The sequence below is a fragment of the Pteropus medius genome, unplaced genomic scaffold (genome assembly GCF_902729225.1).
Source record: "Pteropus medius unplaced genomic scaffold, Ma_sr-lr_union100, whole genome shotgun sequence".
Taxonomy (NCBI): Eukaryota; Metazoa; Chordata; class Mammalia; order Chiroptera; family Pteropodidae; genus Pteropus; species Pteropus medius.
Window position 1 is genome coordinate 1,992,276 of NW_024354550.1, and position 25,116 is coordinate 2,017,391.

The window sequence follows — 25,116 nt, forward strand, 5'->3', positions numbered from 1 at the left end:
ATTGAACTCTATCCTTCAACTTAAGGTTATCTTTTTAAACTAATATATCACTGTTAAGGTGGGATAAAGGTTAAAGGGAAGAGTATTTTACTAATAATTTTCTAAAATAAAGACTATTACATGGCTCTTTGGTAAACTACATTAACCTGAATATTAATCAAGCTTCCGTATTCTCTTTTCTATCCTTAACACATGAGGATTTAAATGCAGAGTAGGGGTGTGATAAGTTCAGAGCGTTTCATACAAGATCTACTTGTAAGTTTCAGTCACATTTTTCTTTCTCTGAAATTGCCTACATTTAAAATCAGTTAATTGAATTCAGTCTTTCCAAATACATTGCTTAAAAAATATAGTCGAACCTTCTCCCACCTACCCACATACTGCACAAGTTCTTTTAATAAACACAGCGAAGGGATGATGGCCAAATGTCCTACTTATTTATAGAGAGAATGACAGAATGCCCAGCAGTCAGTATTTACTCAGTTATATCTGCAATGAATGAGCTGCATTGAAAACAGCATTTTCTTTCCCTGTCCTAAACTTCAGGGCTGAATAGAGCTTTCTTCTCTGTACTATCTGTTCTCCCCGGAGTGGCATCAGGACGACAGCAGTTCCTAGAATACGGCTGCTGCTGTGTGCTGGCTTTACCACGGCCTTTTCTGCCTCTGCAGTCTGCTCCTTCGGCTCTGAGTCTAGAACCCTGCCAGTCAGCCACATGCTACCTCATTTACCTCCCTTTTTCATATGCCTTATTGTTTTTCCTTCACTTCTAGTTTCAAATTATACCCAGATTTCACACCATTTTAATTCTTTGTTTATGCATATTTTGATGGTCTGAAGCAAGGATAATCAAAAGGAACATTTATTTACATTTTGTACATACTGACTTCAACAAGCAAGAGAAGGCCTAGTGGCCTTTAACTCCTACACATCAGTATAATCATAATATATGCGGACTTCCGATCTTCTGACACTTTGCAGAGATCTGATGCTTTCGCTCCTGGTTCTGATATTTGATTTTTTGAATAGCCTTCTTGAAAATGACCTACACATGAAAAAGTAAATTATTGGATCCAGGCATACATTGCATGCAGACAAGAAAAGTGTCATTTCTTTGCAGTAATACAAGATTTTGTGTGCAGATTCATCTAAATGTCTGTCTAAATGACTAAAAGTAAAAGGAATTCGGCACAAATGATATGGTAGAAAGCAGGTAAAAAACACAGCCACGACTACTCTAATGCTCTGGTTGTGTTTTCGCTTTCGACTTGATTGGCTGATGAATTGCCTGCTGGATTTATGGATGTACCGGGAAATGGCTATGTAACATCCTATCAGGATCACCAGTACAGCCACAAACAAGCAGCTGTTGACATAAATGACTGCATTATGCCATTTGACTCCCAAGGGACTTTTAAGTTTCATGCAGTCATGAACATTTTCTTTAGTTAGTTGACCATTTGTTAGGATGATGTTTGGCAAGGACAAAACAGCCATGATCACCCAAACACAAATAGATAAAACCTTTGTAAAAGTTATGCTGTACATGCGAGAGTCCCCAAATGGCTTTACCACTTTCAAATATCGATCAATGCTTATCAGCCCAAGAAACACGATGGAAGTATACATGTTTGCGTAGAATAAAACTGAAGTATATCTGCAGAGGATAAATTTGAAGTACCAAGGTCCAAATCCTGCATCGTGGACTATTCGAAATGGAAATGTCAGTGTCATTATGAGGTCAGCAACCACTATGTTTTTGAGATAAAATATGAAGCTGGTTTTATTCCTAATGTGGAAGAAGATCCACACTGCTAGGCCATTCAGCAAGATGCTTGCCACAAATATGATGAGGTAAAGCACAGGCAAGACAATAGTGTCGAATTCGTTGTGAATGGTGATATTCTTTCCGGGTCCATCACTCGTGTTACTTGGAGGGTGACTCCCTTGGCCGTGCAGCTCATTATCTGTAGGAGAAGTGGGAGACGTTACTTCAAGTGCTTCACATTCATGTCCCACAGACTGAGTCGTAGGCTCCCTTGCAGGTTGAACCATTGCTATTTTGGGTGAGTTTTAAAATGTCTTTAGTGATTTAAAGAGTCAGTTTACTGCGTTGTCAACATTTTGAGTGGCTGAAGAATTGGTGGCCTCATCCCTGAATTCGTTCCCCCACTTTGAAGTCCCTTGAATAAAATGAGATATTTCCAGTCCTCTGTGTTAACCGTTTGAAAATGAAAAAAAATTTATATCCATGAAAATTATCCCAAATTTTAATTCATTGTTTAATATCATTACAAATAGAATTAACAAAATCTGGGGGAGAAAATTGAAACAAGAAAATAACATGGCGAGCACATGGTTATTCTCTTTGTGTGGTCTTTGGCATACTCACTGAAATAATCTTTTTTCCCCCTCTGTCTCAGTTTTAAGCTGTTTAATCCACAAGATCAGGAAAGAGTGAAACTAGTGGGTCATTCTGAATTTTTAGCCCATGACTTTATTAAACTGCCTAAGAAGCTTCAACAGGGACGGTTGTTAGGAATAGAAACAAAAGAAACAATTGTTTTTAATATTTTAGTTTATTATCAAGGACAACCTGTTAAAAGTAATTGTAGATTGGTACCTATTTTTCTTTACAAGATTTTACTAGATTTTACCTATTGCACTTAGAATATAAAATCTTTAAAAATCTTTTGCTTTTTTGGAATTTTTAGTTCACGTTGTTAAACTGTACCACACTGCTCTGTCATATAATCACTGAAATGGTTTATGAGAGTTGGATTTACATGGCAGCCATGAAAAGGGGCCTTTGGGATCTCTCACTGCAGAGTTTACTTGATGGGCAGCTCCAGCTCAGTGTTCTGAATCCATCACCATTTTCTTGCTAATGCCACACTTCCCCTGGACTGCTGCCAGCCAGTAGCTGAGCACAGTAAGGATGCTAAGACAAGCCCGTTTCTGGGACAGGAGGTGTTCCTCTGATGAGAGGCTTGGGCTGGAGGGCTCATCAGTCTGGTCAAAACCTTCTTCCAACTACACTGCAGTCTGAATCTTCCTACTCTACCTCCTTTCTCCCCTGTCTGATCACAAGGCAGACCTGCACTGCAGCCTGAGACCCCTGCCTGCATTTCCACCCAGAAAGTCTCTTGGCCATTCAATCAGTCATATTGTGTCATTTGCTCTTTTTGAAAACCTGAACTAACGTAATTTTAAAATGTACCTTTAGATGTAAGGTTACAAGGAAGGTCATTTCTGAATTTTTACTTGTCTCTAATGAACAATGTTTTCCATAATTACAGTTGTGATTTGGAATGATTTTGTTTTAGAGATGACAGCATGAATTTACTCCTCATTTCCTACATGACAGGCACTGTAGTTTATATATTGGCTGTCGTTTTGAAGTGAAACAGGGAAGACAGTTCTGGTGATTATAATCCAAAAACCGGTTCTTAAGTCGCTGCCTAGAACATAAGTGCAGGCTCTTCCCGGGTAACCTCGTCCTCTCTCTAACTCATTCTCTTTTATCCCCTGCTACAAGTGTTTTTAGAAACTGGTTTTCCTGGCTGAAATATCCTTATACAGACAGGCTCATAATTTGTACCTGGACTAGCCTGTTATGATGAGACCCACAATGTCGTTAAGCTTTACAAGTTTAAAATGCCTGATTAGCTGCCATCTGTATTACTGTTGCCAGGTTCAGATATTGTCTGGAACAGTATTTAAACTTATTTTGATGAACGATGTGTTGCAGTCTTGACTGCTACTGCACCACAAGATCCATATCAGTATCCGTGCCATTAGGAGCTCCTTAAGATGTGCAGTTTTACCCGGGATGAGATACCTGCTTGAATTAATTTCCCCAATTCAACTATTAGCAGTCACTTTCATCTAACCCAGAATAAATCCTTAAGGGAAGTGGAGAGAGGAAAAGTAAGTTTTAACCAGGATAAGTGGTCCAGCTGAGGGAAACAGCCTGAAAAGGGCCAGCTATATCATGTCCTGAAACAATGGCTATCCTTTGAAGCAATTATTTACAGATGCTTTTCAAAGCTCTTGTAAATACAAATGGGATGGTGCACTAACTATAGTATCCGAGGCATGGACTGTTTCAGCTCTCAGTATTTGCTCACTGGAACCACTCTGCATATCCATTGTGAAATGGAAGGACCCGTACTTGCCTTGGTTAAAGATTGTGTGCCTGTTCATTATATTATTATAGTATTTAAAGTTTAAATTGTATAAACAAGCACTCTTATTAAATGATAATTTATTGGTCATTTATGATTATTATTAAGTTAGTCAAATCAGAATGTCAAAAATAACCCTTGTACATACTGTCTCATAAACTACGAATATCAAGCACAAGTGGCCTCATTCAGCAGTGGGTATTGAATTCTTGTGGCCTTGAGATAATCTGGTGTTCAGCTTGGTAATTGTGTCACCTCAGAGTATTTGCTTCTTTAGTTTATGTATGGGATTAACATTTTAGAATATAGGAATTTGAAGTTCAATGGGATGGGCCTGGACTTGGTTATTACTTCATTCACAAATTCCACATTTACACTGCAGCTTAAATTATTAGTTAAAGTCTGTTATGGGTTATTTTATGAAATAATGGTTATAGAGAGAAAAAAAATGTTCCTGAAAAGCAGGAAGAGCCATCTGTGGGTTGCTCTGGAAGGCTCAAAACAATATAGAGTTTTGTCCAATTGATTATTATTATTATCTTATAGTTAAGCCTACATCATAATTATTTTCTGCCAGCTGCCACCATCATTTCTTCTCTTCTGTTTCATTGCCCCCAGTTTTTCTAAAGCTTGTGGGTGTGCTCAGAAGCAGTCCCTCTGCAGGGTTCCTCCCAAAGAACAATGACCATTAAAAGTGAGTGGCTTTCTTCACCCAGACAGTTTTATCATGTTGTTCTTCGCTGTCAATAAAGAATGTGGCCAGGTTAAGGAACATTTTTAATGACAGGTAGCTTGGTGATTCAATTAAGAAAAACTAGAAGCTGTTTTTACAGTGTAAAGGCTCTTCGTTTACTAGGATGTTACTCCTGTACTGTTTGGTGCAGAGTTTGATACAGAGTGATGATGAAGGTAAAAATTCTTTTATTATTCTCTCCCCTGTCTTTCATCCCCCAACTAATTTTAAATTAAATAAACAAAGGCAATGGCATAAATACTCTAATTCCATAGTAAATTATCATTTTGCGCCAGCGTGTGAGAGAGTACTGTTGTAGTATGTGTGCTTGGGGATGGTGGACTGTGTGTAAGGGGGACTGCGTGTGTGCCTGTGTGTGCTGGAGAAATACATGGGATTTGTAGCCAGACAGAGTAGTAGCTGCATGTTGCTACTGTATCAGAAAGTGCAGATGAAAGGTATTTTCGTCATTGCAGAAAATCCTACTTGACAAGGCTGGTTTAGACACTTTGTGCCTTTGTAAAATGAAACAAACAGTAGTCATTTTAGTGGACCTTTTGAGATTAAAGTGCTTCACAAACATTATTTCGTGCAGTTTGTAGTACTTAGGTGTTCACTCTCTACCTTAAGGCATTAATTCCAGTTTGTCTCATCAATAGCAGTCACATTATGAATGATAGAAAGAGTGGTGAAGAACCTTCATCTTTTTGCTTTTGGTGAAGCTGTATTATTGCTCATTGGGGCGTGTCGCTCTTGGCACACAGTGTAAAAGTATCAACAATATGTCACTGCTCTACTTGCCAGGTGGGAATGAAATACTAATGTCATGCAAATAATAGGGTGTCACTACCATGGCACAGTTGCCCTTGCATGATCATTTTCTAAATAGTTACCCAGTAGAGTAGGTAGGTATTGTCTTTGGCCTCCTAGGGAACCTCAGTGAACCTTGGTTGAGACATACTGTATCTGCAAAGTAATATGTAGTTTAGGTATAAAAATCTTCCTCAGTTATTATTAATTTAATCTTTCTTGCCCTTTTGTTGATGATCCCTAGGTGAAGCAGAGCTTAAAATGAAGTGATAGCAAGTTAAATTTCCCTCAGTGATGTTAGTCTGCCTGTTTGCTGTTTTACTTATTGAAAAGCAAGGCTTAAATGCTGGTTTATTTTGTTAGTTGGTTCGGTGGCTGATAAAACCACCAAGTACAAATAGTACAAATACTGCCACATAGTACAAATAGCAATTATTGATCAAGTAAGATTTTCTTTGCATTTTTCCCTATGGCTTACCTGGTAATTTTGCAAGTGTCAAGTTGAGCCCCATTCTTTAGTTGTGATGGACTATAAGCAAAAATACGTGTCAGGAAACACTTGGGGACGGTTGAGGCAAGGGTTCAGCATAGGTTATTCCTGGTTTAATTTCTGGGGAAAAAAAGAAAAACAGTTGGGAAGCAATTTGAACACAAACACATACATAACGTATGTGGCCACAGTTCAGAAAATGTATACTCTTTGTCCATAAACAACTTTGCCACGTAAGAGTTGTCTCTTTTTGTGTCCTCCTTCAGCCTGTCTATGCTTTCCATCTGAATGCCACTGTGTGGCTGTGGGAAAGTTACTTAACATCTCTGTGACTCAGTGTCCTCATCTCTGAAATGACAGTGATGATAATTATACTGTAGGGTTGTAATAAGGGCTATGTGAGATAATCCGTAAGGCTCTTATCAGAATCTGGGCCCAAAAATGCACTCAGGACGTGTTAGCTTTTGTCTTCTCATTCTTGCTTCTACCTCGTGCTTCCCCTACTGCCCTGCCCTGACATGAACACGTATAATTAAATGCATATATGATGGAACTTACAGAATTGGAGATTGTTAAAAATTTTAAAATCTAACAATTACGTAGGAGTGTTTTATAAGCTCAGATGCACTCAGCATCCTATTCTTGTAATCTTTGGAGTTCTAGTTCTGGCTTTACATTAACCTGCTCTGTGACCTCCATCAAGTCACCTGGATTTTCTGGAATTTGACTTTCTGGAATCTGCAAGGCTTTAAAAAATCCCGGTCAGGACTCAAATTTATGTGAGCTTCTATATTTTCCTCAAACATAGATTCTGTTAAGAATTTAAATACAGAGACTTAACTATATTCCATCCAACTCAAAGTTTGAATTTGGGCAAATAGCATTTGAATTTGGGCAAATAGCATTTTGGCTAAATGCCTTAACTTTTCTGAGCTTCAGATTCCTCACAACATTTTTGCAAAGATTAACTGAGATCATGTGTGCATGTGCTGTTGATGACTATAAAACATTATTTCTCCCACTTCTCCTTCAGCAGCCATGTCTGTTTGTTTTCTGACTTCCCTCAGGTACTGATCAAAGAAAAAAGAAATCCTGGGAACTGTTATGGTAAGCGTGCTGCTAAAGGCAAACATACTTATTGAACAGTTTACCATAGGGGAAGTCATGCTGTTTCTCATGAAATGAAACTGTATGAGAATTTCAGGTCCCCTCACTGATGTTGCTCATATACCACGTAGCTACAAAGAGACCCCAAGCAGCCTCATCCCCCTCCAAGTTTAGAACAGTCTTCTGGCTGATGTAAGCAGATTCGCTGAGTCAACAGAGAAAGAGCATCTTGGAGGCAAAAGCGTATTTAAGAATTGGGCATTAAGTGGAGAGGCACTTACTGCTTTTTCTCTTACTTTGTCTTTCTTCTGTTCCCTAGTATCACATGAAATTTAAGTGCTGGTTTGGGATTTGGTAGTAGATGGAAAAAACTTTCTGAATTTTCGGTGCTTCTTCCATCCCGTACTCCCACCCCAATTCATATCTTTAGACATCTGATCTGTGCCTCACCTAGCAGGTTCTCAGAAGGTACCTTTTGGTTAATGGACCATAGGTAATGATTAGGGCCATTTTAAGTGCCAGTGTTGCAGTATTTTTAAAATAAGGCAAGGAAGTAAAACCCTACTTTCTTTTTATTTATTAAAGCTTACTGGGAGAATGATTGAGGCAATTAATTTTCTGAACTTTATCATAATGATCCTTTGATTTCAGTAAACTTCTTTCCCCCCTTGAATCCAACTTCTTGTGGAAAGATTTCGAGGTGTTTACTGACAAACACATCTTTAATTTTATGTTTCTCTGTTCTCAAGTTATGTAGTTTTCCTCCTCTTGGCCTTAGTTATACTTTATTCGATAACAAGGATTCCAATATGGCTTTTGCCTACTGGAAGAGAAGTGGTGTCCAGAAGTGGGTGATCCACAGACAGCAGTAAGAGAGATAGCAGACTGTTGACCATTAAAGGGGACACAGGAAAGAGACTGGGAGTAAATATTTGCAAGTCATATTTCTGATAAAGCATTTATATTCAGTCTACGGCCGTACCACCCTGAATACGCCCAATCTTGTCCGATCTCAGAAGCTAAGCAGGGTCGGGCCTGGTTAGTACTTGGATAGGAGACCACCTAGGAAGACCTGGTGCTGTAGGCATTTAAAAAAAAAAAGAATTTATATTCAGAATATATGTACAAAGAACTTTCACAACTTCCTAATAAGATGAAAACAACCCAATTTAAAAAATGGTCTAAAGATTTAATAGACGTTTCGTTAAAAACATTTGAAAAGATGTTCAACATGATTAGTCATTAGGGAAAATCAAATAAAAACCACAATGAGGTACTATTTTACACCTACCAGAATGGCTGTAAATGAGACAATAACAAGTTGCCAAGGATGTGCAGAAATAGGAACCCTCATACATTGCTGGTGGTAATTGAAAATGATATAGCCACTTTGAAAACAGTTTGATAGTTTCTTGAAAAGTTAAATCTAAATTTGTCATATGACTCAGCATTTCCACTCATAGATATCTACCCAAGAGAAATGAAAACATATACCTTTGTAAAGACTCATAGGCGAATGTTTATAGTAGTGTTATTTGTAATAGCTAAAAGTGGAATTCACTCAAATGTCAATTGATGAATGGATAAACAAAATGTACTTGTAACAATAGAATGCTACTCAGCAATTAAAAGGAATGAAATACAGCTGTAACATACATGAGCCTCAAAAACATTTTGAAAGGGAAAGTAGCTGATTCAAAAGATCACATAACATTTAGGTGAAATGCCCAGAAAAGACCACTCTGTAGAGGTAGAAAGTAGATTCGTGTTTGCTTGGGCTGGAGGTGGGAGTGGTAGTCACTGTAAGTTGTATGAGGAATCTCACTGAGGTGATAAAAACTGGATTATGATGATGGTTTTGCAGCTCTAAATTTACTAAAACTCATTGAATTGTACACTTAAAATAGATGGAAATTATGGTATGTAAATTACATCTCAATAAAGTTAAAAAGAAAAGTATGCAGAAAAGGAAAGGAACAGAAACAAGCTAGTAATTTACCATGCAGTAATGGATGAGTTTTCAAGACCAAGCAAAAAGCCCATCATAAGCACATTCCCTATCCTCTGTTGGAGAAATGAAGTGAAATGCACAGAACTTTTGGCAAGAGTTCCACCTCTTGAAGTAGGAGAGGGGTACTGTATAGCAGCGACCTGTATGACTCATAAGTCTCTTCTTTTAGAACTGGGTCCAAATTCCAGAGACCCTGGCCATGGGTGTCGATTTGTACTTTTAAGGGAATCCATGTTCCCATGCTCTTAATTCCAGTTGAAATTATGTGGTAGACTTGGGTTTTAGTCAGTTCAGACATGATACTTGGATTTTTCTGGAATCAAATTTGCTAGCAAGATTTGGTAAAAGATGTTTTATTCTTCTCTGCTGGCTTCTGAGAATTTCCTCTTGCCTTCTCCATCTCCTTTACCACCTTTGTTAAGTGAAGTACTTCCCGAAATTTAGTCCAAGTTCCTTATTCTTTTGTTTCCTTTTTTCCCCAAGTGTTCTCATATCTGTGTGGTTGCTCAGCCATCACCTCTTTTCCATAAACCTTCTCTTTTTCCCCCAGATTTCAGTCCATTGTGTACATTGGCATGTGCTAGATGTCTGTGTTGCTCAAATTCAGCATCTCATAACTTCAACTGTTTTCCCTTTCTTCAACAGAAACCACTTTTTCTTTTCTCCCTGTTTACGAGTCTTTTCTTCGTCTCTTGGTTGAAAGAGTTTAAAACCTCAATATGTATTCTGTTCGATTGTTCTCTTATTCTTTGCCCCTCAACTAGTTAGTCATGTATCGAGTCTTTCTATTTCTTCTGTTACAATACCTTTCCTTTGCTGCCCTCACCTTGCAACTCTCATAGTCACCTTTTAGATGGAGGCCCTCCTAATCTCATGTGTGGACCACTGTACTGACCTTCTCTCTGATCTTTCTACTTCTTGCTTCATTTCTTTCAAATCTCTCCTTCTTCTTGCTAGATTCTTCTTTCTAAATAACCCATGTAGTCCTGCCTTTTGTTTCCCTGAGTTATTAAGTGGCAGGAAAATTCTTGAGTTTCAATTACTAAGCAAGTATTCAGAGTTATTTTGTAGTGTTGAAGATCATGGAGTGTAGAAGTCAAACGATGCTGGGTTCTGATGATTAAAAGTTGACAGTAAACTATGGAGAAATCTGATTGCCCCATAATTAATCTTTTGAATCATGGGGACACCTATTTTGTAGCATCATTATGAGGTTAAGTTAGAATATACATTTATAAATTAAGTGCTTTGTAAATGTTAGTTTTTGCTTTTATTATTTTTTTAAATTATTTATTTAAATTAGTTTCAAGTACATAGTACATTGGTTAGACAACTATGTAGTTCATAAAGCGATCCCCCCAATTGCTCCCTCCCTTCCCTGGCCCTCCACCTAGCCATCATATTAATTCTAACTGCATTCCCTCTTCTGTGATCCCCATCCCCGCGACCAGCTATCAACTGCTAATTTGTACTTCTTTAACTCTTCACCCCACGTTTTCATTATTTATATGAATCCTTACCTAAATGAAATTCAAGATCACTTTTACTGATTGGGAATTCTCTACATTAACCGAAATATTGCTCCTGAGTTGCATGCCTTGCATTTAGCCCCCTGGTTTTCTTTATATCCATTCCTGCTTTTCAGTGACCTCCTTTCTCCTCTTCTTTCTCTACCTTAGAAATATCTAACTGTCTTTCTGTGCCAACCAACCATAATCCGTTCTCTTCCACAGGGTCATTTAATGAAAGTCTACTCCTGTTCCAGGCTTTGGGATTATAAAGATAAGGAGGAAACGGTTCTGTCCTCAAGGAAGTTAGAGTCAAGTTGAAGATCCAGAAGTAAACAGACAATTAAGTACAGAGAGAGAGGTTAGGTATGCTGTGGAAACACAAAGGTATACTGAGAGGAAGTAGGGGTCATGGAGATTCTATGGCAGCTGCGATACCTGGGTTGCATCAAGTTCGATAAAGGTCCGATGGAAAAGGACCGTGTGGAAATGCTGAGTGTGGCCAAAGGCAAGGTTCAGTAATCTGCTGGGGAGGTATGGTCTGCATGTTGGAGAGATGTGACAAATTTGAGGCTATTGAGGAATTAGTGGTTGACTGATGTTGGTGAAAAGGGAGTAGTGTTGGTGGCCTCTCAGGTGTTGGTTTCTTTCCCTACTGCTGGGTCCCATGAGAGGAGGAGCACATAAAAAGGATTGTTTATTTCAGGGTGCCTGTGTAGTATCCATGGGGAGATGTCTGCTGGGTAATTGAAGATACAGGTCTGGAGCCTGGGGAATTGCTTCTGGTTGGCGATGTAAATTTAAAGTCAACAGGAGATCAGTGATAGAAAAAAACTATAGTAATGGATGGCGTTGCCCGAATGAACCTGCCCAGTAGAGTGAGAATAGGAGAGAGCTGACTTAGATGTTTTTAAGGAGCAATACTAAGGAAAAGGATGTGCCCGAAGGAGTGATCAGAGTTGGGAGGATTATCAGAAAAGAACGATGTCACATGAATCAAGAACAAAGTTTAAGAAATATGACGTTGCGATTAGCTTTATTCAGCAGTGAAATCAAGTGATATAGGGTAGCAAAGTGCCAATGGCTGGGATTCAGTGACAAAGAGATCATTGTTGCTCTTTGCCAGGGTTGTATGTGTTGTACTGTTCGTGTGTGTGGTGGTGGCCAGGAGAGAGGTAGGGGCAGAAGCAGAGGGCTGATGACAGAGGTAGAGTAATGCTGGTGAGGTGAGGAAGTAAGGGTGCGATTTCAGACACTAAAAAAAAAGAAATCCCCATGATGGGAAGGTGGTAGAGAAGGTGAGAGGTAGAAGGACATATAAGACTGTTGGAAGATTTTGTTAAGCTTCTTCTCATTGAATGCCTTGCTTTTAAAATGATATTTTACTAGCTTGGCTTTAAAAAACCCTTGCCCTTACTCCTAGCCAAGTATGGCTGCCAGTGTGGTGGAGCACCGGGTTCCTATCCCATCTGTCTTACCTTCCCAGTTTTCTGTCCTTCAGCTTCCTCATATATAAAATGAACATGATGATGCATCAGTTATGATGCATCAAAGTTAAAATGAGAACATTTACAAAGCAACTGGCACAGTTGCACAGGGTCAGGGCTGAGTCTTACAAGTTCCTGTTGCATGTCCTAGGCACACAATAGAATTTTATTTGGTGATTGATAATTTGGACACAGTGCAACAAGTTCTTGCCACTTTTTTTATGCTGAGACTGTTTTGTGGTTTGTGACCTTAGCCACCCTGTGAGGAGCCATTTGACTAATTTTTTTTTTTTTCTCTCAAAGAGCCTGTCCTTCTTTTAAGTTGTCTATGAGCCTCATCTGCCTGCTGTCTTTCTCCACCATCTGCACCTAAGCTTCAGGCTCTCTGTGCGGTTTACCACAGAGCAGATGTGCGTCCTCTGCATGTCCCAGCGCCTGCAGGGTGTTGCAATGAGGATTGCTTCAGCAGTAGTAATGGGCTTGGTTCCAGGACCTCATTCATGGGTGTGAATCCTGTCCTGCCACCTACGGCTCCCCCAGCTGAAAGCTGATGAAACTGCTCAAGAATGCAATGTCTGTGGTAGGCCCTGGTTTCACAGTCATTCTTGAGGTTAGATGGTATTGATGCTTAGAGACCTTCTGGGTTCTTTTTTGTTTTCCGGTCACTCGTTGATATCATCTTTTGACTGTTTTATTAATGCGTTGCTATGTTGTTGTTTGTAAGCTCTTTTTATGAATAAGGATGGTGGAAAAGCATTAGCATGTTCTCTTTATCTTAGACCTTGAACTTGATGCTTGATGTCTCATGCAATTCTCAGAGCAGCACTGTGACCTAGGTGTTCTGTTGCCCCCGCCACCCGCAAGAGGGAAGATCTGAGGTTCAGACACTTTAATTAACTTGCCCTGAATCACAGAATGAATAATGGGTAGATTCAGGATTCATAACAGATCTGATCGAAACTAAATCTGCATTTCTTTCTGTTATACTGCCCTGGAGTAAAAATAATGATTCTAGGGGTTAATTTTGGAAGGCAAGAAGTAGGAGGGAAAATATAAGGCAGAGGCGGGGTTTATTTTTCCTGTTAAGCTCATGAAGGAACTGCTCATCTTCTAATCTGGAAATCTAGTTTTGTTTGGCCTGAAAAGTGTTGAAAACATCAGGAACTTTACATGAGAATCCAGATTTAGTTCCTATCTTGAAATATGAGATGTGCCGACACTGAGCATAAACAGTCCAGCAGTGTTAGCTGCCCCTTCCCGATGAGCAGCGTGCTTGCTGTCCAGGTTACCAGCTCACAGTGTTCTCCGTTGACGTCCCCAGGCCTCATGCTCCTGAGCATTACCTGCCTGATCCTACAGACAATGGATTTTGCAAACCTTGCTCCATTTATCATTTTGTCTTATGTGACTACATCTGACCTATATGGATCATTAAATATTCTCCTGATTTATAAATATATCTTTCTTCCTCTTTCTCTGTCCCTTCCCCACCAACTCCTTGCTTTAATGACCATCACTTAGCATCCTTTAGAAATGATTTTTCTGATACCTCTTAGCAACCCCCAGCCCACATAGTGGCGGGAGATCATATTTAGTTCACACCTGAGAATTAATTAGCAGTCCATCGCCTTAACCACTCGGCCACCTTGTTGTGAAAATTAATTAATTGTCACAGTTGAGCTTATTCTTTGTGGCCAGCCCTCTGCTGGGGCCTTTAAGTGCAAACCCTACCAATTGTATTGCTGCACTGCTGTTGTGGCTGTGAAAACTGAGATTCTGGGTCTCAGGGAAGGAAAGGTTTATCAGCGTGTGGAATAGGGGCTTCAACCCAGTGTGCTGGATGCCCAGAGCTCTTGTTTCCCTGGGAGGCAATGGGAAAACCAGGGGGAAGCATCAGCATCCAGGGCTCCCGGACTGCTACCTCGGGCACACAGCCTTGCTCTTATCCACTGAGTCAGATCTTAGCATGGATGGGGAGCCACTTGTGCCAAGTTGGGGGAACTCCCTCCTCAGCAGGAACAGGCGGCAGGTATTGCCCACCAGGCCATGGCAGTGCCTTCATTCTCCCTGGTTTCACAGGTTCTCACTGCCCTTCGAAATCCAAAAGATCCATTATCCAGAGATAAGTGCTAGTAAAATGCTTGCTCTCTACATGCAGCTGTTTACGATTTTTTAAACTGATTATTTGGTGGTGGTAGTTCTCAAATGACAGAGTTGTAGTGTAATTGCCTCTCTATTTGTCCTCCACTTTCCAATTCGTTCTTTAGAAGCTCACATCTGAAATTTTAAGTATTTCAGATCTGAGGTTTTTGTTGTTGTTGTCTCTTATAGAAAAGCTATACTAAACTGATAGATCATATTGGTGGTGATAAATTATACTACTATAGTCCTTAAATTTTACTGATAAAGGTGTAACATTCACAAAAGCCATCTAATGCACAGTTTTTGGTGAAAGGTACAGCCTCTCCTGTATTTTAGAATCACCTGTAACCTGAGAATCTTTCTTAGTTTCAATGTGAGAGAGGGGGGTGAAAGAGTGAGAGAAAATGAATGTGTATGTGTTCCAACACTGCTAAGATACACTCTACTGAAGAAGGCCTTGGGAAAGAAACAAGTTACCTCACTGGGTACAATTTCCTTTTTTTTTTTTTGTAGTAGAATTAGGTCACTGTATTCATAGGGCACTTCATTAACGCATGCTTGGAGTCAGTATCCCAGAGGTGTTGGAACACAAAGCACACAGCCCTTCATTCAGGTTTTTCAGGTACTAACATAAAGTTCTCTTTTCCAAGTCATGCTTGATATCTGTGGCCTACAATTAGACACGTTTTGGCTCACCTTTAGATTTAACATTTTTTTCACTTGACCTGATCACTTGTGTGTGTGTGTACATATGTATATGAGTACATATATATATGTATTTGGGAGGGGGGTGTTAAGGCGATGATGTAAGCTGGATTGTAATCTCCCTGAAGGCAAGGTTATATCTAATGCTTTTTTGTAACCTTAACTGCAAACCTGCTTATTCCCTTTGTTTAAGTGAGGAACCTCAGCGAGGTTCGACAACTTGCCCAGCATCACACAGACAGTGAGTGGCAAAGCCAAGAAATGAATGTCAGTGCTGGCGACCCCAGAGCAGTCTGCCTTTCCACGCTGCCTCTTGGCTTGGCTTGGCTTGATCAGGGGAACCTCACAAGCATCCTGGCCAGTGTCCCAGACCTCAGTTCAGTAGACAAGTATTAAGTTTTTGACTCAGTCTTTGAGTCTGTGACCCTGGGCAAAACATTTTACTTCTTAGTGTTTGAGCTTGCTTGTCTATGAAATGAGGAAAATAATAAAGACCTAGCCTAGCTCCCAAAAGTGCTATGAGAATCTTGTGAGATAATTATATACAAAGTCAATTTTATATTATCAGTACTATAATAATATGAAGGTGTGATTTATGGCAAATATCTTTTTTCTGCTTAATAGTAAAAGTCTTATTACTCATATAGTCAAATTTTACAGTTTGTTGAGTTGAAATGTATATTTTAATGTTCTGTTTAGGCAAAGTCTAATTTATATGTAGCTAAGTTCTGGATTATTGATATAGAGTAGGCGGGTCAGAAATGTTAGGGGCTGCATTCCTGATAAGCCAGAATAGTGGTTTCAGATGAATATGTTCTAAACCAAATATATTTCAAGTGACTACTGGTTCCTTAAACAGACTTTTCAGAATTCAAGACTCCAGGTAAAGTTTTGGTAGTTGATTATTATTTATCAGCTTATTAAGAAAGGAAGAATGCTTTTCACAAGTTAACAGAGATGTTCTTGCATGTTTTGGAAGGGTCACCCCGTGGCTTAAGCATTATACTTGGGAGTTGTAATTATTCTTCATGGTGATGGTGGAGGTCACCTTTCCCATTTGAATAAGGTTGAATGAGGGTTGTCTGGGCTGTGGATGAGGGTGTAGGTATTTTCGAGGCCTCTTCCAATAAAACTGATGTCAGGTTAGTTCCCCTAATTCTTAACATCACAGTTTAACCAAACTGTAACACTATTTAAATTAATGGAATAAAACTGGTACTTAAGAGACAAATCTTCCTTCAGTTTCATCTCTCACCTTCATTGATGATTTAAACATTCTCTGGTGAGGTCTTAAATACTAGTGAATATTTTACAATTTTTATCATCATTAGTCCCTTACTGTTTCTCATTTTCTCCTTTCATAAAAACAAGAAATAAATATCCCACCCCATACATATATAGTAAAAGGATCTGGCATAACTTATAATTCATTTCATATTATATATGTATGTTTATACACACATCAGTGACATTTTCTTTAAAGTTATTCCTATTACCAACTTCACTGTCATCTTTTTTTTTATTAAAACAGTGCTTCTCAAACTAATGGGAATATTTGAATCAAAATAATTCTAGGTCGATGTTTGAAGATGGTAATTTGTTCAACAAGGAGAAATAGTAACCAGTATGTTTGAATTCTTACATTTCCTGTGTGTCTTTCCCTTACCTGTCCCATTTCCTCACTGGCTTCCTGTTTTTGTAGAGGACACAACTCAAGCTCCTCCATAGGTACCCTCACAACCTGAGCTTCAGTCTACTTGCCTGCTTTGCAGCTCCCGACTCCCGCACCAGACCTTTTCTGTATCTCGCTTTTGTCCTGGAAATCCCATCTCTCCCTACTTAATTAGGCAAGCTGCTTACACATCTTTCAAGTCTAACTGGTCCATCTCCCATACTCAGAGCCTTCCATGTCTTCCCCATGTACCATGTCAGTCAGTGCTCCTCAGTCTCTCTTGACTGCCTAGTTGTCCATACCTCCTTTTTTGCCTGACTGCCCGAGAGTCCTTGCATACTTCTAGCTCCAGAGTCCAGCAGAGTATCCGTAGGCACAAAATCAGAGCTAAGATAACATCTGATTTAATGTTAGGCTTTCATGGAACATAGCTTATCTTAGGAGGGCATCTGCTAGGTACCCCGACCCCTGCACCGCCACAAATACCTGCTTTCGCCTTTGGAAGTGAAAGAGTACAACCCCGGAAGGGCTGAGAGGAGAGGACTGGGCAGTCGATCTTGTGTGGGCATGGCCAAAGACCAAACACTGGTCCTCTGATGTTTCTGAACAGCTTGCTGTGAAGTGAGAGGACTAAAGTTGGGAGTTGTAAATACAGATGTGGCCCCATAGGTAATGTCAGTGAGGGAAGTGAGCCAGGTGTAAGAGGAAATAATCAATAGTACCAGCACTCTAATAAAATACAGCTGCCAGCTGGTGTTGGAGGAAATCATCGAGAGGGCTGCAGTGGACTGGGCAGTGTTGCTCACTCCTAGCCTCTGGGTTTTTGCCATGCAGGGTGTGTGAGTGTGTGAGTGCGTGTGCATGCGCGCTGTCACCAGACCATCTGATTTACAAGAGAAATGGACTTTTATATAAAATTACATTAATTTTAAATTCTGGCATTGTTAAAACACTGGGCAGATCAAATAAAGCTTTTCTAGGGATTACAATCTGTGACACCTGATTTCATGGTGGAGCTATCCCAGGTCTTTCCTTTGGTTTTTGGCCAATACGTGTGCGACTTAGAGCCTTGTTACTTGGTGCCTGCTCCAAACCTTTCCCTCATTTTAACTAATTTCCCTTAACTTGATATTTTTCTTTCTTCCTGAAATTGACAAGCTTGTACTACAAGCTTTGAAATAATTTATAGGATTTTAGAACTTAATGACATCGTATTTAATTTGGGATGAATACTCCTTCAGAAGCTCTCAAGTTTATTTTTCCTTGTTGCTCATGTATTAGGTTGAACCATATGGAAATGTTTTTATAGGTCAAAATGGCATTTTCAACCTCATATGTCTAGCACTTGAGAAATTTTGATAATTAGAATTGGGTCTACTCGAAGAAAGGGGCTAGAGAGGTTTTCCTAGAGTAATTATAATGAAACAGCAGTAAAATGAAAATATTTACATTGTGCCACATACATGGACCCATTATGTTGTCCCATCTGCCCCGTAAATTGCTTTGCTTGGGTTGAGTTGAGTTGATACCTCCAGGAATTCAGTCCTTTTCAGTGTACCAGCTCTTTAGTCATTCAATACAACTTTAGTTTTCTGTGTGAGAACTCATGAGAGAAAGTTCTTTGTAGTCTGCATTTTGAGGATAATGTCCGTTTAGGCCCACTTGTAACTTATCAACACTGAATCATTACACCTGCTTGTTTTCCTCTTGGAATATTTACACAAGGTAGATCAAATAGATAGGGATTGATGCATTTGGTTTGCATCAAATAGATAGGAATTAATGCATTTATTGAACTAACTTCTGACATAACCTTTAATTTCTCACCATTGTTTTAAAATTCATTTGAACTTAACTTCATATTAAGCATCTCTGTAAACTACCTTACATCTTTTTGGGAGTGGGACTTGGCAGAGTCTTAATAAATAGCCTCGTGAGTATAATAGAGAGAGTGCTTGTCCGTTATGAAATAAATTGGGTTGTTATTCAGGGAAGAAGAAAGGGAGGGGCAGCACGAGAAATGCATCATTTCCTGATGGAGGCTGAGGTGGGATAGAAAGTTAAGGATAGGGGTGTTCGACTGCCGCTCTGGTTGCAAGATAGCTACGTTACTGGGAGCATCTTCCAGGATCGCAGAGGAATGAGGAGGCCATCAGAGAAGGTGTTAGTGTACCTAGCACTTACAAATCAGGTGCCTTCAACTTTGAGCACTCAAACTGATTTCTGCATTGGCCAGTTGTAGAGTGTCTTTCTGACTTGTAGTTTCATATAGACTATAAACTGATTATCAACAGAGTGCATGCTGAGTCCCAGCATGCCTTTTAAAGGACTAGTTATATATCTGATATTATTTCTGGGTTAGGATGAAAACTAGAGGTACTACTTAAGGTATCATACTGGTATCTGTATAGGCACTGAGTGGATGATTTTTCATTTTATATGCACAGTATATTTTGTTGTTTGCAACATGAAATTTGAATGAATGTTTTAGGGAAAGAGAAATGTTGTTATTTAACGTATATTACAGTTTTATTTATTCAATAGTGAGTATAACATGCTAATGCATTGATATAATAGTAGTTAACCTCTTTGATGGCACCCACTATTTTTTTTGTTCATTTTGCTGCCTGTTATATATGGGTAGTGCATAGACAGTTTTGAAACAGTGCAAACTTTCATCTTGTTTAAAGTTTTCACGTTCAGGTCTATAAAATGCTTGGTTGAAACAACAACAACAACTACTACTACTACTACTACTACTACTACTAATAATAATAATAGTAATACTTGTAGCTGTGATTATTTAAGGATTGTATGTTACTGTGAGTCCTGGGTAAAACATTGTACCCAGCCACGAAATGAAGGACTGTCCTTTCTATACATAAATCCAGGAAACAACTAATTTTGTAGTTTTTCCAATTTGTCTTTTAGCTAGTTTACCTAAATTGTTTTGAGAAGCCCATTGATGATTTATTTTCAGTTTCATTTGAGTCTGGCCGGTACACGGAGGAACAAGTTTGGACAGGTAGATCATCCACCCCAAAAGGAGTGTGGCCGATCTTAAAATGCCTGCAATCAAGAAGCAACTCATGTCATGCATTATTTTCTTAGGTTTCTTCTGTTAATTTTCAGCCTGAGAGTCACACAGCTGAGTGCTCTAATGTATGCCAACAGCCCAAGTAGCCTTCTGTTACAATTTTTCATTCTTTAACTAGATCGTAACTCCTTTATAGTACAGCGACCTTAAAATTATTTTGTTCTTGCTGCCCTCTGTTATACTGGCTTCTGCTTTGAGGGTAGCCACGATCTTGATATATTTAGCAAAGGGTAACCTCTGGACTCATGGACTTGAAGAGTTTCTCTCTACTCTATGTTCTCTGGAGAGCTGCTCTGGTGGCTAAAAGCCAGTAATATCTCCAAGCTGAGAGCATGTTCAGAGGACAGGCAAACCTTCCTTTGGCAGCTGAAAAGTCTGTGTTTCTATCTCTTTGGGCATAACGACAGCAGCAACAACAATAATATTAATAAGCCTAAGTGTTCAGCAAATGCCGGCTAAGATTATTGTGTGCCTAGGATTATTCTAAATTATTTAAATGTGTTTTAATTTATTCAAAGGACGTGAGATTCAAATTGCAGATCTATCAGTGCCTCAGATCTTCTCTAAAACATTCATCATAAGATCTACTTGAGTACTGAATGAAGTATTACTACGGTATTACCTCACTCAATCTTTATAGATCTCTTATTGGAGCTTGGCCTGTAATAAGAACTCAATATTTAGTTGCTACTTAAGTGGTAGTAAGAATTAGTACCCCCTCCCCCATTTTTCCAATGGCAAAAACTGAGGCTTAGAGAGATTCCTTCAACAGACATGTGCTGTGTGTTGCTAGAGCCCACCCAGGTTAATGCACCTAGTAAGGGGCAGAGCCTGGACTGGAACACAGGCCAATCTGAGTGCTGACCTCTTCTGCTTCTGCACAAACCGAGTGTTCATGTGCTGATTACTATCTGATGTCTCTTTTGAGAAAACTAGGAAGTAAAGTAGCTCCAGCTTCATTACAGGACATGATACACCCAAGACAGCCATTTTTCTACTTGCAGCCAAGTAGTACAGTAAACAAATCACAAATCTATATAATTTTACCTATTAAACTACCTACACAAAAGGGGTCAGTACTAGCAAATAGTGAGTTTACTCAGAGCTTTAAAAAGTAGTGATTAAGGACTGAGAGCATGGTTGACTGCAAGCAGACATGGTTCAAGGCCAGAGCTCTGCTTCATTCTCATGCACCACTTAAGCCTTGGTTTGCTCAGCTCTAAAATGGTGTAACAGCAGTGAGGTTTATAAAAATAATATATGTTAAAATATGCAGTAGTCTTGGGCATATATTAAACTACCTATGTATGTTAATGATTGTTGCTTTAGTATTAAGGTTAGAAGGACAGTATGAGCCATAGTAGTTTTATCTAATACATTAGAAAAGGTCATTTAACTAATTACGTTTTCCTTTGAAAACGGCAGAAATTAGTATTAGAAACTACCTTACATATTATGGAATCACTGGTATGAATGACTTAATGGGATTGCTTATACCAAGTGAAATTTAATCTATGCTCTTCAAATGAATTTTAGTGTAAATTACTTATGTTTGGTTAATAAGAAAGTTAATGAAAGATAAAATATGCGAATCAGGTACAAGATAAGAACAAACTTTCCGTTCTGCCCATATTTGTAATTTAAGTTGGTAGATAGTTTGGAAATCCTCGCCTGGTCAACTAGGAGCCTGGCTTGAACCATTGGCCTGAAGCAGAAGGTTTGAGTTGTTTCTTGTTCACTTTGATGTCTTCAATGTGATCCATCTCGCCTAATTTTTAACCACATGGTCATAGTTGCCTCTGCTCTCCCTTTTCTGCTTCATATGTTCACAACTATAAGAACTACAATTGGCTCTTGTTTTGATATTAATGTAAAACTTTCTACCTGAGGAAGTAGGAGCAAACCCTATTCATCTCCATCTTGCAGAGGAAGACTCTGCCACCTAAGGGGATTAATGTCAGGTAGCTGGCTGGTGATAGATGGGGAAGACCAATTCTCCTCATTTTTGGCTCTATCTCATGTCCTCTCCAGCATTCCTGTGTTTAGTTCAAGCCTTGGGTTCTTGATAACCAACCCTAACACCTCAGGACATCCCCTTAGGGCCACTAATGACCCTGTAATCTAAGTCTCTTGTTTTACTGTGAATGTGGGCAGTGAGCTCCAGGGGAAGTGAGAGGCTCGCCCAAGTCACACTGATAACTTTTGGCACAGTCAGCACCGAACCCTGGTTATTTTGCTGTGAGTCCTGGGCTTTTGCCCTAAACCAAACCACTATTCCATGCTTATGCACAGAGCTTTCTGCCCTGGAGACTGTGGATTGTTCTCTATAGGGTATCTCACTTTTGCTTTCACCACCACTCCCTTTATTGGGCTTGGAGAGAATTTTGTGGCTTTTTTAGTTTCTCTTTGTTTAGGGGTATACAAAGAACAAATGCCTGTTCTTGTCTCCCTTCTCTTAAATTTCTGTGGCATTTTTTCATAGTATAGGGCTAAGCATGAAATATTTTTTGTTCTTAAAGGAAGTGAAACCCTTAGATATCACAGAAGGAAGAAAAGCAAGCAGACTCTGAAGAGCACGAACACCACTCACCTAAATAAAAACATCCACTCTGATTTAGCTTTCCTTCTCCCACCCAGATCCCTGAAACATAATAAGCCCCCTCAGCATATTTTCTCTGGCTAGGAAAAATTCTCCTGAGTCTCTTCCTAAAAAAGTTATGATTTTATGACTAATTTTTTTTTCTCTAGGCTACAGTCTTAAATATGGTCTTCAGCAATCTAACTGCTCCTCCAGCCCCTTCTCCTTAACCCATACATACCTGAATTGCTTTTCAAGGTGTTGGAAACAATAGTCGTATGATGGAGTTTTGCTGAAGGACTAAGAACATGTCTCCTTCCTTGATCAAGGAAGAAAGTCTGTTAACCTCAAACTGGCAGAAATAATAGTGAAATAAAATAACAGTGTCTGGCCCATTCTTCCGCTCCTGCTGTTGGTATGATCATATAGAACCAAACTGTTCATTTTGCTAGTAAGTGGAATCTTTAGTTAGAATTATGAAACAGAGTTGTTAAAAATGTTAATATTCCTAACCTGAAAGTAGATTTAACTTGAGAATATGATATAAAATTCTATAGTAAATAAGTTTAACCTAATAAATTAAAAAGTCATTCTACCTTAGGCTCACCTATCTTTTAAAGTCTTGATTATAACTTAGAAGAGTTTAGATCTCCATGCTTGCTTCTTGTTTTCCTCAGTGAAGCAAAAGCTCCTTAACGTTTTGAATGTGGAACAGAACTAAGCTGTTACTAAGCTGCTTGTCAGTGGCTGGGCAGTCTTTTTGCCTTTTCTGACATGTTTAAACATGATTGCTTAAGGAATCAGAATGAGGATTGGCCTGTACTTTGTGGTACAGTGAAAAGATTGAGATTCTTTTATTAAAACGAGGCAATAAGGACAGAAAATCACCATTTTCCTTTCGGTCTCTTTTTAAAAATAGGATGTGAATAAAAGATTATGAAACAAGTTTAAATTTCGGGTCTTGGGAAATAATTATAAGAAACTTTGGATTTGACTCATCTAAGAAAGTAAATGTGATAAAAAAAAAAATTTACTTAATGTAAGTGATTTCCAAAACATCATTTTCACGTTCGAAGACACAATACAGTTTACATTTTCTCGCTCCTGACTTGGGAACAGGGAATGATGAAGCTTCATGAAGGACATGTGGCCACTATTTTGAGAAATTGTGCCTCCCAGAGAGGACTTAAATATCTTATTCAGTTAGCATTCTAATTCCTACCTTTTCTTCAGATCTCAGATTTCAGCAGCAGTGTAATGAATCTTAATCAGCGCTGTGTCCTATCAACCACGGCTTTTAAGACAATTAAAAATAAAACTTTATTTACCTTTCATTGCGGTAGCTGGCTGGCCATTCACCTGATACGGGTGTCTTCAAGTTGAAACAGCCTTCTCAATTCTACTTAAGAATAAGCCTTGAGAAACTAAGGTTGGCAGGGATGTGGATTTTCTGGCAAACCATGAAAAATAAGCATTTTTCTTCTCTGCGAGAGAAGGTAGGTGCTTCTCTACCCGGCTCGAGGCTGTCCTTTGGGGCACCCTTTCAAAGTCTCCTGCTCAGGAACAACTGGAGCAACTTGCTCTCTTGCTAATGTAAATGACTCACATCTAAGAGTAGGTGAGATTTGTAGACTAGGGAAAAGCATTTCCTGAACCTGTAGGAATCAGACGGTGAGTCACTTGAAGGGAACAGAGGGCTGTAACTCAGAATGCCAGACACTTTAAGGAGGACGGGATGAAATCTCAGGTTGGCCCTACTACATTAGACCTAGTGTTTAGTTCTTTCCCTCCACCCCCCACTTTTTTTGTCTTCTTATTGATAATAGAAAATCTGCATTTACAGCCTTCTTGCTAATTAAATTTTATAAAAGACGATTCTTTAAAGATATTATTGTACATATTATTTAAAGACTAAAATTAAAATGTGTTTATATTTGTAATTGATAACCTTTGGAAACTTATAGACTTATACAAGAATCTGATAAAATCTGTAGACCTGTTTTTACAAATATACAAATGAAAATATTCAAAATGTTTTAAGTAAAATTATTTAAGGAATGAATTCACTGAATATTTTGAATTTCATTCTTAAACAAGCTTGTTTTATTCTTTTAAAAAAACTTCCCGCAATGATTAATTTATATAACCAAATCACCCTTTATAGTTAATTTCAGAACTTCCAGATAAAAGTCTCCAAAAAGATTCTAAGATTTTCTTGAATATAACATTCAAACAAATAAGTAAAAAAAAAATTTTTTAAATCAAATGGAATCAAAACTTGTTACTATCATGAATGAAGATAAATGAAAATAATAATCTTCATAAAAGACGGAAACCTTTTTTGAAGTTCGTAAACCAATAACATGAGGTTCACTTAGTGTTTGCTTATGCCTTGAGGATATCGAATGTATGTACTGTACTGCATGGTTGGTTTCTTTCTTGGTTCGAGCAGAAAAACAAATATGTTTAATTTAAATACCACTATTTGAATATCAAAATTATGTTTCTTCTCTTGCCTTTTCCTAAACAAACAAAAACAGACAGGTACAATTTTAATGGTTTTCCATTCCATGTTTTTTTAGGGTAGAT

At 38.7% G+C, this 25,116-nt stretch overlaps 2 protein-coding genes and 1 pseudogene across 2 annotated transcripts in view; 2 read left to right on the top strand and 1 right to left on the bottom strand.

Annotated features, from left to right (window-relative positions):
* MED12L (mediator complex subunit 12L) overlaps positions 1-25,116 on the top strand; it is a 315,454-nt gene that overhangs the window by 185,509 nt on the left and 104,829 nt on the right.
* On the bottom strand, positions 842-24,319 carry GPR87 (G protein-coupled receptor 87). Its single transcript, XM_039855089.1, has 3 exons — positions 23,856-24,319; positions 6,209-6,340; positions 842-1,967 (listed from the first exon to the last, which is right to left on the bottom strand). The coding sequence occupies exons 2-3, from the start codon at positions 6,240-6,242 to the stop codon at positions 925-927; spliced, it is 1,077 nt and encodes a 358-aa protein (XP_039711023.1). The 5' UTR covers positions 6,243-6,340; positions 23,856-24,319; the 3' UTR covers positions 842-924.
* On the top strand, positions 8,296-8,414 carry LOC120596649 (uncharacterized; annotated as a pseudogene).

What these genes read in the sequence shown, in the direction of transcription:
- GPR87 (XM_039855089.1), bottom strand. Translation starts at nt 6,242, where the DNA reads ATGGGGCTCAACTTGACACTTGCAAAATTACCAG. An exon ending in GACACTTGCAAAATTACCAG is followed by an intron (nt 1,968 to 6,208) that starts GTAAGCCATAGG and finishes CTTCTCCTACAG; the next exon opens with ATAATGAGCTGCACGGCCAA.